The sequence below is a fragment of the Hippichthys cyanospilos genome, chromosome 1 (genome assembly GCF_059441005.1).
Source record: "Hippichthys cyanospilos isolate Australia breed blue-spotted pipefish chromosome 1, RoL_Hcya_1.0, whole genome shotgun sequence".
Classification (NCBI taxonomy): Eukaryota; Metazoa; Chordata; class Actinopteri; order Syngnathiformes; family Syngnathidae; genus Hippichthys; species Hippichthys cyanospilos.
Window position 1 is genome coordinate 24,635,148 of NC_142369.1, and position 13,178 is coordinate 24,648,325.

Below are 13,178 nucleotides of genomic sequence, written 5' to 3' on the forward strand. Positions count from 1 at the left end.
GGGACATTCTAAACTGGTTGCCAGCCAATAGCAGAGGTTCCCCTTTAATGATCTTTCAATCCTTTTCCCCTGTGCTGTAGCCCATCATGAAAAAAATATATATATATACATTGTGTATATATATATATATATATATATATATATATATATATATATATATATATATATATATATATATATATATATATATATATACCACAATTTTCGGACTATAAACTGTGACTTTTTTCTCATGATTTGAGCCCTGCGGCTCAGTGCGGCTTATTTGTTGTTTTTTGTTTTGTTTTTTGTTAGCCACCAGCAACCAAATGTGTATATCTGTTCAAGGTTTCAATTTTTGGAACAACTATGAAATAGAACTGAATGGCTGTGCTCAAAATGATTTTTAAAATATATTATTAAATAGCTAATGTGATGAGAACCCCAGGTAAAAACATCAAAATTGCACATTCATATTAAAAATTGGTACCAAAATAGTACAGTAGTAAGTGCTACGTATATAGAAAACATCATAAATCAAACATATAGAAAGTATTTATATACCTTTGAGTGGCGCTTGTTATGCCCATATTCCCTAGTAAGGGTAGCCTAGGCTAGGCTAACTTTGTATTTCTTGATTATATCCAGCTTCCTTTCCATATAAATTGTCTTTTTCTCTCTTTAACATCACTAGCAATCTTGGGACCAGTGGCTACCCCATTCAACTAGAATTATGCAGTAAAATGCACGATAAATACGGTTTTGTAACCACTCACAATCGAACAAAGCTTTACCATTCCGCCATTTTGAAACGAGTGAGGCCGACCAATAGCAGACCAGCATCTCCGTGAGACGACGCCAACCAATAGCACACCAGCAATGTAGTGACATGCACGGGAGCATGGGAGCAGTTTGACGACAATAGTAAATAAGTGCATTTACCTAAAACGGCAGCAGATGGAGGCAAAACAACACCAATACAGCCAAGCCCCTAGGGTCATGACAGTTGTTTTTGTTGCAAAGCCGGGAAAATACCGGAAAGAGGGGACGAAAACATGTCGCAACATTAAAAAAAAGCGTATGTATAAAGAAAACTTAAGTTTAATATTACCACCATATTTACCTGCGGCTTATAGTCCAATGCGGCTTATCCGTGGCAAAAGATGTTTTTGTTTTTTAATTATTTATTTTTTATTTTATTCTATTTTTGCTCAATTTCTGCTGCTGCGGCTTATATACCGGTGCGCCTTATAGTCCAGAATATAAATAAAATGTGTGTTCAAAATATGGAAAACTCCCTTACAACCCCTGAACCCTAAACCTGATCCTCGATTCAAGCCTTCAAGAGAATTTGTGTATTTGTGCCTTGCGATTAAATGGCAACCGTTCTGGGATGTATCTCACTTCTCATCAAATGGGAGGCTCCAGCTCACCTGCACCCAAATGAGGACATGTGATAAGAAAGTAATGAATATTCAAAAATAACACATTTTTGGTGGATGATAAAAAAAAAGAAAATGTTAATGCAAGGATTTTAATGAACTGTTTGAATGTATATGTATAAAAAAAATTTTTTTTAAAAACCCTCTATTTTGGTTACATGTGTCCTTCCATCTCTATTCCTGCCGAGAACGCAGAACGGAGCAGCAGTCAATCATTAGGTTGGCGTATTAATAAAGGCTTAAGTTCATTTCATATTGATTCTTCTGTGAAAACACAAACAACAAAATATTTCTCAGACTGTCCGCTCTTCATTAAAATATGGAAAGTCATAAACCTCAAACAGGCCTTCATCTTGAAAGGATGGGCCCTCAGGCTGTTGTTTCCTGCACTTGTGTAGTTATCTAAGCCATAACTTCAAGTGAACTTCATGGCTTTTCACTACACACACACACACAAAAACTCTCGGTTCAATGAGGTTATTATGTGTTCCAATTGCGGTTATAGTATTGTGTTTTCTTGCTTGAAAGTGATTTTGTTCTCGGTTTGCAAAAGCAAGCCGCTCATCAGGTCCGTAGGTGGAGCGTTACTGCCCTCTGTGGCCAACCTGCGGACGTGCATCTCAAAACACACAAAACACATTCAGCAAGAGTTGATCAAAGATTTATCCAATAATGTACAATAATAACAAGATTAAGCATCCGTTTTACATACCGCCAGTCCAATGGCTGACTTTCTGCAAAATGGTCTGCTACACACTGGACCGTTGCTAATCAATCACACATAACACACAACTATCAACACAATAAACACAAGCAACTATCAACACCCGCATTGCTCTCATTTATTGTGTTATTGCACTGATATTGTGCATATATTTTCATGATATTTTCATATTTTCATTTTCATGAGCTCTACTAAACTACATACACTAAGGGGGATTTTCGGGCATTCATTTTTTCCCAGTCAAGGGCTTACCACTTGTTCCAACGGCCCTGAAGCGTTTGATCTGATCAGAAGATGGACCAAGACTATTGCAACTTCACAGGGGATTGCTTCAAATGAAATGTTTTAAAAAAATAAAAACTTAAAGAAACTAATTAAAACTGTAAATCCTAATACTCCTTGTTTTATTAATGATGGCAATGCCGAACATTCCCGGAGTTGACATAATTAGAATCCATACATATTTTTCATAAAAACGAGGGGTGGTGCATAGGTCAATTTTGTTGAGTATCTGACTAAATGTATGGATGTGATCCTTTTGGTCACCGTGGAATAAAATAAACCACCACCAAGAACAGTTTGGCCTTTACAGAGGTCTGGTTTCTATCAGTTGCATTTATGATTTAAATACAATGCAACAAACATTGCTACTATCATACGGTTGCTGTGTCAGAATAAAATGTGCCGAGTCCATTTGACTAATTTTCATCATATAAATAAAATACAACAAACGGCAATGAGTTTGTGAAATCCTCCCGAGAAAGAGAGTTGCACATTCTTGTGTTCCATCCTTGCCTTAGGCCTTGTGGTGACTATAAAACCAGCATGAAGGTCGTAAACAAAACTGACATTAGGTTAGCAAAGGTCCAGAAAGCGCAAAGAATGTCTCAGTGTTCTGAAAGAGGCTCTGAAAAAGGGGCAAATAGTAACAAGTTGCACACAAACACACACAGATGGAGATGTGGCCGGGCGTCTCGCCAGATGCTCCAAGAGAAGGAAACTTACATTCTTGTGATGGAGAGTCATCCAGTATCAGGTTCCAAAGACTCTGACTGAAGCTGGAGCCCCCCTACCGCACACACGCACACACCGCAAAGAAGGCGCGGGGGCACACATATTTTTCGGCTTTTCAAAGTGAGCTGTGTGTATGAAAAGACCAGTGCCTCCAATTCGCTACTCTTGTGAGATCTTCTTCTGGAGTTTGTTGCACAGCATTTGCATTATTGATGTGTTATCTTGCTTTGGTAAGTGTAGGGTCCACAGCCCAGGTAAACAGACAGGTGGGTCAATTTGAAATGACCATGACGCTTCCTGGTTTTCTTCAGCAGATGTCAGCATCAGCCAACAGTGAAGCTGGATGCGATTTTGTTTAGGAAATATTTTAAATTCTTTGGGTATCATTAGACGTTACAATGCTTATGTAAAGATTGCAGATAAGGGAGACAATAACCTTCCTGTTTTGTTGGCGATTTCAGTATTTTTCTTCCCTGAGGGCCGTATGTGGAAGAAAAGAAAGTGGTACGGGCCACTTTTTTATATTAATAAACACAGCGAAAATAAATCAATCAAGCAATTACACGTTGCCTATATAATGTACTGTAGTTATTATTAAAATGGAAATCCAAGGCACTTTAGGGTTTTCTTCGTTATTTATTTATGACTTTATTAAACAGCATTGTAGGTCATGTAAAAATGTGCCACTATTTTCATATATTTCGCGAGCCGCCAAAATGTAGATGGTGGGCTGCAAATGGCCTCCGAGCCAAAGCTTGGACACCTCCGCTGAATGAAATTGATAAAGGGGGCAAATTGCGAAGAAAAATAATGTAGTCTGTGACCAGGGGTCAAAGGAAAAAAAATGCTGCCATGCTACAAGAAGTGGTCGCATTTTCCAGGATGGCTCGCTACTTACAAATGGTCAGATAGACTTCGAAACAGGATGCGGGTCACCATGTCAAATGGGGCATCTAAATTGTTCCCCCCACATCCCTCACCAGTTAGCAGAAATGTTTAAGAACGGTACGCTGGCTTTTCATTGAGGGGACAGAAATCTGAGAATTCTTCCATCGGCAAATAATTGGACTTTTGGGGTAATCTGAAGCCCAGTTTCCACCAAGAAATCTACTCTGTTGGCTTTTTGGTACCTGTCGCTTTGCGGTTTTTCAAAAAGTAGGCCATTTCCACTGACGTCATCAACTCTATACTATATTCCACAAAATCCCTGTTTCCACCGAGAAATCTCCCTGGCTCTACTCTATTCACCAAAAGCCCAGTTTTCACCAATAAACCTTCCCGGTTCTAAGAGTAGTGTAGAGTCAATAACGTCAATGGAAACGATGTATTTTTTGAGAACCGCAAAACAGTCGGTATCAAAAAAAGCGAGTAAAGGAGAGTCGAGCCGGGTCAATTTCTCGGTGGAAACCACTCTTTTAACTGGGTCACATTTTGGCAGCTACTTTATCATTCAAAGGTCCGGTGTCTTGTTTTTGGAAAAGAAGAGTCCCCTCTCCCCTTATTTTTTTGTAGTGTTTTTGACAACCGCAACCCTCCCACCAAACTTACATTGACAAACCAGAATCTCAGATGTGTTTTCGTGGAAAATAGGAAATTGTCCGAATGACAAACTTTTGAATGGTACAAGAGTCTTAATTTGCTTCCTTGCAGGCAATTCTATTTTAAGGTACACGAGACAATTTACAAATTGTTCACTAAATGACGACATCATCAAGTCTTACGCATAAATGCGCCCTTGATGGATCGCTGGTGTCTTAACCGTGAATGATCACATGCAGTGAGTGTATTTTTGCCGTTGTTACCTTTCAAGTAAAACTGAAGCCCGCGTTGGGTAGGTTTGAAAACCAATAGCTAAGCTGAGCCTTCTCCGTTAGTCAAATGCCTCTTTGATATTTACACTCGCCATATGCTGCATTTGAGGGAGAGGTGGCTTCGGACTTATCCCCCCTCTGACAAGGAAATGCGTATTTGAACGCCCCTTTTGAACATGGAAAGAAAAGGCCCTGACTAAAAAAAAAAGAAAGAAACAAACAAAAACATATAATACTGTTAGGAATCTTTCCACGTTCCTCGAATGCAGCATTTGAGTTTGCCACCTGGGTTTCGGGCTGTTGAAGATTCCTAAATAAGCTTATTGTGATCGTCTGTGTGACTTGTCATGGCTCGTTGCAGACATCAAACCATTGCTTGAACCTTTATGCGATGGAAAATACGTATTTTTAACATTTGAATTTCCTTAACACGCCTTTAATGCAGTAGTAAAATTGTCATTAAATTAACTATAATAATAATAACAGAATATTAAATCAATACATAATAAGTGTAAGTTGATCTGGAACATTAACACGGGAGCACCAATCTTAAAATATTTTAAACTGAAGAAAAAGGTATAAAACATTGATCTGATTTTTAAAAAAATTGTAGATGGCAAAAGATTTTTAACTCCCTCAAAGACTTGGCAATGAGAGCGGCACTGCGCTCTCATCCTTGGGGTCATCTGTGCCCAGCGAGCATCACCCCCCCCACACACACACACACTCCATGTTGCCAATGAAATGTCCTTACTGAGTTAGGTGAGTAAGTTAAATAAGTAAGTAAGTAAGTACATAAGTTAGGTGAGTGAGTCAGTCAGTCTGTCTGGCAGTCAGCAACGTAAGTAGTTAAGTAAGTTAGGTAAGTAAGTTAACTAAGTACATAAGTCAGGTGAGCGAGCGCTTAATTCATTCATCAATAATCAATTAGTTGTAGGGAGTCTGCTTGCTGGCTACCGTCAAGCTGTCCCAGGAAGGTTCTGTTCCTATCCCAGCCGCTGCAATGCGGATATGGACAAGGACAAAAGTGATCATGGAGGCTGCGCAGCAACAATGAAGGAGCAGCAGGAATTTCTGGCAAGTACTGGCCTTTTAGCACTACTTGTTGCACTATGTTTGAAATCCCTATTTTACCGTGACGATAAATAATCATTTTCACGTTTTTCTTCCCTAACCTTTGACATTCATAGACAAGAAAGATCTGGACTGCAAACTGTTGCCCATGAACTAGAAGGCTTTATTTTTTCCTTTTCTCCTAAAATAAAGACGACTAAAGGTAAAATCACAACGGTGTCCCGCCCACTGACTCCGTTCAGAAGTTAAGTGAGTGACTGCCGGATGATTTATGTACATGTCATAATTTTAGACAGAAAATACCCACTGCGCAGGATATGCCGTTTACTCTGTCTAACTAACAAAGGTGAATTATGTACACTATGAAAACAAAACAGAACGTAAGCCAACAATGGTGCTGCGCATACTTGAACACCGTGAAGCTTATCTCGTTGGATGGACTCGGGTGGGGCGGAGATGACCAAAGATTGCAGATGATGAGCTAAATGAGGGAGAGGGTGAGACGAGAGAGGTGGAGGGAGGAAAGTAGGAGTTACTTTTTAGCGCAAGGATTTAAAACCCTTTGCCAGATTTTTACCAGGGTGGCAAGCCATGAAGCTCCTGACCATTTGAACATATGCCGGGATCACCTTTTACAAAGGTAATTTGTCTATAGCCATTCAGTCATTTATTTCTACTATTCATTCTTTTACTATTCATTTTATTTCAAGGATACAAATTTAAGATCCGTCCTACATTTGGGCGATTTAACATGCCACAAATTGACAATGAGTCATTTGTAACTGGAGGAAGCTCGATTTGTTACTGATAGCTCCGGCGATTTGTATCCAGACGGCAGGGGAGCGTGGCGTAGCTTTTTCAGAGGATCATTGATCATACGGACGGTCCAAACATTCATCATCATCATGTTTCGCTTGCTCCGGTATGCATGCAAAAAGTTCAAATCGAAACTCCTATGAAACTATTCTGCTTTGTTTGTTGCATTTTGATGTTCCGTATGTGGTTTAATAACATTGAATTCATCCGCGTCATCTAATGAGAACGCTCGGACAAGATCAAATGCTTGCTTTCTGAAATAATAATCCTACGTATTTAGCGGTAAACAAACCTTCTCAAATTGTGTAAGTAATTTTTATCAGTCACCATCCCTGACAATCGCAATAAAAAATTAAAATAAAACCAATCATTTTGGATACAATATGTTTATAAAACTAAGCCCGACTGCTCCCTTTCCTGAGAGAACTGATGCGATTATCGGAGCTTTGCGTGAGCCTCACGTTGCCGCTTGTGCGCGTACGCAAATCCTCAGTGATTATTGCCGCGTAGATTTTTACACGTGAACAAAGTTCATTTTGGAATTGTCGCCGCAGGAATCGCGACCCCTGATGGCACAGCTTGACCTGAAGCAGGAGACTGACAAGCAGTCCGAGGCCCCAGCCCAGAATGCCGGGGCCGCATGTCTGCAGCGGGCTAAAGTTCGCTTCCTCAAGGGGGTCTCCTACTTCGCCGGAGACATGCCAGCTTTTGCAAAGTGGATGGAAAGTGGGTTTATTCTCAACGCATGTCATTTGTTTTTGAATTTCTACATACGATTTTGATCATTATAAATTCAATGCTCCGTAGGATTTGGCCACCTAAAGTGCATCGTGTGTATGTGTGAGAGTGTGAGAACAAGTAAAATAAGGAAGCAAATCGCCATTTGAACAATATTGAAACAAAGAAAAATTTAGAAAAAAAATCATTGTACAGAGGCACGTAAACAGTTAGAATGCCTTCTCAATCTAATTTAAGACTGCTCATTTGAATATTATAGACCACAAGTGTACGCATGTGATCCAGGGTTATAAATGTGATGATAGAAACAGAATACTACATATTACATTGACCAGCCAATGTGATTTTCAGTGTTGATTTCATTATTTTGATGCAAATTAGTGGCGCATATTGGAGGTCTGAATTCTGTTTCTGTTACTCCATAGCCAAACTTCTTTGAGCGTGCAGATATTTCAATGTGCTTGCTATTGCTTCCATTTGGCTTTGTCTGAATTTTCATTAAGAGTTTTGTATCCAACTTATATTAATTTATTGCCTGTTTTCTGTGTCCTTGCATAATTATTTACTTCTGGTAGTCCACTTTCCACCTAAATCACAGAAACAGAAACGGCTAACTAAAGGGGCAGCAACCGGCGGCTCCGGCGCCACACGTGGCTCTTTCATCCTCACGTTGCGGCTCTCTGTGGTTTGGGAGAGTAAAAAAAATGCGACTACACATACAGATGAATTCAGACGTTGGTTTGGTCTGCTTGTTTCTTTGATTGAAAATAATGTGGTACTACCTTGGTTAACCAAAGCTGCTAACGCACAACTGATTTCATATATCTATATCTATCTATCTCTATACATAGATATGTATGGGTTTTTTTTTTTCCAACATTCCCGGCTGTTTGAATGTTAAAGGTTGCTGACCCCTGCCTGCTCTAACCTGTCTGTCATGAGATGGATTTTAAATGTATTGAAGACTTTGAATAGGCTTTAGCTGTAAATGTTGAGGTGATTGAACGGTAGCCCAGACTTGTCCTGTCAACCTGTCCAGGGTAATTCTTGTCGCTTCAAGGTTCATGTTGCCCCCCCCCCCCCCGTCTGAGCTTGGCTAAGCTTGGCTGCGACACCCGCATGGGGCGAAGAGTGATCTTACGAGCTTTGAAATTTTGAGCTGTTGTAAGATAACATCACCACGATATCTTCTTTTGTCTTCTAGAACAGTTTTTCTTGCTCCAGTTGTTGGACTGGGTCCTGCGTGGGGCTGCCCAGGTCATGTTTGTTAACAACCCGCTGAGCGGCCTCATTATCTTTGCCGGCCTCATCCTGCAGAACTACTGGTGGGCGCTGAACGGCTTTGTGGGAACTCTCTTTGCCACCGTTTCAGCCCTCATTCTTCGGCAGAGCAGGTTCCTCACCTCACTTATCTTCGTTTTTCAAAAAGCGGCGCAAGATGTTTGTTTCATAGCAGTAAGAAAAGTCACGTGAATGCAAACCCCATTGGGAGCGTACGTTTATAAATATATGGACCCATTTGGTTTGTCATCATGATTTTTTTTTTTTTTTCTTTCAGGGGTGCAATTGCTGCAGGCCTGTATGGCTACAATGGTATCCTAGTGGGCTTGCTGATGGCTGTCTTCTCCAATGCAGGAAACTGGTACTGGTGGCTCTTGCTGCCCAACATCTTCATGTCCATGATGTGGTAAGATGTTCAAGTCGGTGTCATCCCAGACAGGTTAAATATTGCAGAAATAATAATAAATAAAGTGTGACTGTTACATAATGCTGTATCATCGTCAATCCTCAAAATGTAGTCAAGCCAGTTTTATGTAACAAGATGTGCAAACATGCTGAATTAGAGATAAGAACAGTTGGCACAAAAATGGCAATATGTCAACCATAGGTAGACAAGCCCCATAATCTCCTAATGAATCCATTTCATTAGGTTTAATTGGACCAACTTGAACCTTGAAGCGACAAGAATTAATTTCATACGCCTTTTGATGAAATATTGACTCGTAACTAGTTGAACGGGGCAGCACAGTAGAAGAGTGGTTAGCACGTCCACCTTACTGTTCATGGTCCCGAGTTCAATTCTAGCTTGCTCCAGCCTTCCTGTGTGGAGTTTGCATGTTCTCCCCATGCCTATGTGTTCTCCCCGGGCACTCCGGCTTCCTACCACATTCCAAAAACATACATGGGCTGCACGATTGCGTCCCTTTAATTAAGCTTAATGAAAGCTTGCGTTTGCCCCCTGGTGGTAGGATAACAAAGTGCTTGATTTGACATGTATGTTTGACAAGTCAGCTTTTTAAATGTTAATATCGACGAGGATCATCTTAATTAATCCTGGCAACCAATATCGTGATTGCGGTTCAAATTCGATTAATTGTGCAGCCCTAATGGCTGGTAGATTGGACGACCTGAACTGTCCTTAGGTGTGAATGGCTGCAAGAATGGTACTTCTCTCGCAGTGTTCTTTAAGTTGACCTTCCCGTTTTAACCAAAACGATTTTGAGACTTGTGACCCATGTCCCAATGGATTTCGGCGTTTTACTTGGGTCATGTTCTGATATCCTTTTTTTTTTTTAGTCTAGCAAGCTCGTTGTTTAGGCCATGTGTATGCGTATGGTAAAATCTATGTCCATTCAGTAGGGAAAATGTCCAAATCGTTCGCCACATAAAAGTGTAGTTAACAATTTAGGCGTCTGCGTTTTATCACTAAAGTACAGTATTCCGTTTTTGTTTCAGTATTTCAAAATATTGTAGCTTGAAAATTATTAGTGACAAAGGAATAAAAGGAATACTGTAAATGTTGCTCGGTGCTACTTTGGTATTAAATTCTTAAAGTTCTATCTGCATTTGTTTGTTTCAGCCCAATTTTGTCCAGTGCCTTGGCATCCATTAACAGTCGCTGGGATCTGCCAGTGTTCACGCTGCCCTTCAACATCCTGGTGTGTCTCCACATGGTGGCCACAGGTCACTACAACCACCACTTCCCGCAAGTCCTCATCCAACCACGCACGGAGCTGCCGAATATCACCTGGGAGGAAATCGATGTCGCCAAGGTCAGACAAACGTTGGAAATCAGCAACATCTCATTGCTTCTTTAATGTCAGAACATTCACATTGGTTGTGGGAGGTCCAAAAATGCGTCTCCAGTTGTCCTTGTTTACTTGCGGACATACAGCTGTTCATGTCCGTGCCCGTGGGGATAGGCCAGGTCTACGGCTGCGACAACCCTTGGACGGGAGGCATCTTCATCATCTCACTCTTTATCTCCTCCCCCATCACTTGCGCTCACGCAGTCCTTGGGTCTACAATTGGAATGCTTTCAGGTAGGTTTGGCCAACAAATTCAGCCTTTTGATCATGGGCATATCCAGGCCATTTGGGGGCACTTAAAGATGGAACATGTCTGACCTTCAACCACCTTACCAACGACCCTCATAATTAGTCGTTGCTGAATAACATTTTAGCTCACTGTTGTTTATGCTGTTAGGTAGGACTTAGCTACCCAAGATTCACCCCTGAATTTGATTCAGGGATGCACATCTCTCAAGATGACAATGATGGTGTGCCAAATGTTGTGAGCAACGCAAGTAGATGTTGACCGTTGGCCGTCGAGATTTATTATGATTTGCAATTTGCTGCGCTTTGCAGGTCTGGCTCTGGCGGCTCCATTCGGGGCGATTTATTTTGGCCTGTGGGGATACAACTGCGTGCTGGCCTGCATTGCAATTGGCGGAATGTTTTATGCTCTCACTTGGCAGGTGCACCTGCTTGCTATCGCTTGTGGTGAGTTGGCATCCCGATCCGATTGTCTGAGGTTTGATAAGTGTCATGATTCCTCATCATACACATCTTTTCTGTCTGCAGGGTTTTTCTGTGCATACCTGGGCTCTGCCATTGCCAACATCATGTCTGCAGTATGTTCTCCAAACCATAAATCCACATTATATGAACCTCACTCAGATTACATTGGTACTAACTGCGAGGCCATATTTTTGCCCACAGTTTGGTCTCCCGGCCTGCACGTGGCCCTTCTGTCTCTCTGCGCTTACGTTTTTGCTCATCACCACAGAAACCAATAAGATCTTTAAGCTGCCACTGGCCAAAGTCACCTACCCAGAGAAAAATCTCTGCTTCTTCTGGAAAATGAAGAAGCAGGAGAAGATGGAGGAAGAGCAGAAAAAGAAAGAGGAGCAGCAGAGAGCTCTCGATGATGAGGTCATACGGGATGAGAAAGAAGAGCTGAGACTCAACCTCAGAGCCATGGAAGAAGGCAACACTGCACAAATTGAAACGGAGCCTGAAGCAGAGAGCGCGCGGTGGAATACTGGGGAGGAACAAACCACAGAAGACTACCCAACAGATGAAATGCTGACAGATTATGTATAAAAGAGCAAGGCGATAGAGAATGAAATGGTGGAAATGTTGTAACTTTTTTTTTTTTTTTTTACTGTATCAGGGCGTATTCTCACCAAATCCTTACCAAATTTTAGTTTGCCATCCATCCATCCATCCATCCATTGTCTTTGTCCCCACAAGGGTCACAGGTCTGTTTGTCTTTGGGCAGTGGGCAAGGTACCCTCCAAACTGGTTGCCAGCCAGTTGCAGTACATACAAAGGCAAACAAGCATTCATACTCACAAACACACCTGAGAACAATTTAGACTAGAGTGCCCAATATACCTACAACACATGTTTTTGGAATGCAGAAGTATACCAGAATACCTGGAAAAAGACCATGCAGGCACATGGAGAACAAGCAAACTCCACACCAGGAGTGCCGGAGCTGGAGGTGAACCTGCCAACTCTGAACTGTTAGGCTGTCATGTTATCTAGTCATGTGATATTTGATGCATGTGATGTACAAAGTAAAAGTTAAACATTCCTTTTCACAATTCTTTCAAAAGGCCCCATATGGTGTACTATAAACCATTTTTGTTCTCTTCTTTCAGTAACTATTGCACCAATGTATGTAGACCTAGTATATGTATATACACACAAAAGTGCACGCGTAAATTTTGCCACTCTGTAATTCGCCCGCGGCCAGCCCATCTTTGTTAGTCCATCATTATTTCAGGTCAAATGAAACTCTAATAATCGGTCTTTCATCCTTGTATGTAATGCATGTATCGTAACTGCTTTTCCGTCATCGCTTCTCTCAGTAAATTTCACATTATTGCACAAAAGTGCAAAAATGCGATGCATTGTTTAGGCAAAAACACTTAGTGCATTTCACAATTTCAATGTTAACATTCAAATTCAAGTTCAGTCGGCTAGGTTCGGGGCATACGTTTAAAAAATAGATTGTTTCGGTGGGGCTAACGTTAGCAGCTAGCCTACATCATTGTTAAGGTGTTTAACTCATTGTTTAACATGTTTGTCTGCTTCATCTCGATACATATTGACCAGAATTATTTACAGACTATTATTATTATCAATTGAACGGTGAAAATTTGCATTAGCTTACCTTGTCATTCATGCTAGATGCCATCTTGCTGACAAGGTTTCAAAATGCTGGTGAATCCATTATGGGAAGGGGCAGCATGTCTTCTACGGACAACATACTCCGCCACGAATCTCCTAA

At 41.0% G+C, this 13,178-nt stretch overlaps 1 protein-coding gene across 1 annotated transcript; it reads left to right on the forward strand.

Annotated features, from left to right (window-relative positions):
- Positions 1 to 6,553: 6,553 nt before the first annotated feature.
- On the forward strand, positions 6,554 to 12,489 carry slc14a2 (solute carrier family 14 member 2). The gene is made up of 9 exons (XM_088427566.1): positions 6,554 to 6,684; positions 7,415 to 7,586; positions 8,803 to 8,992; positions 9,157 to 9,285; positions 10,459 to 10,651; positions 10,774 to 10,921; positions 11,246 to 11,380; positions 11,462 to 11,511; positions 11,600 to 12,489. The coding sequence occupies exons 1-9, from the start codon at positions 6,661 to 6,663 to the stop codon at positions 11,981 to 11,983; spliced, it is 1,425 nt and encodes a 474-aa protein (XP_088283692.1). The 5' UTR covers positions 6,554 to 6,660; the 3' UTR covers positions 11,984 to 12,489.
- Positions 12,490 to 13,178: the final 689 nt, after the last annotated feature.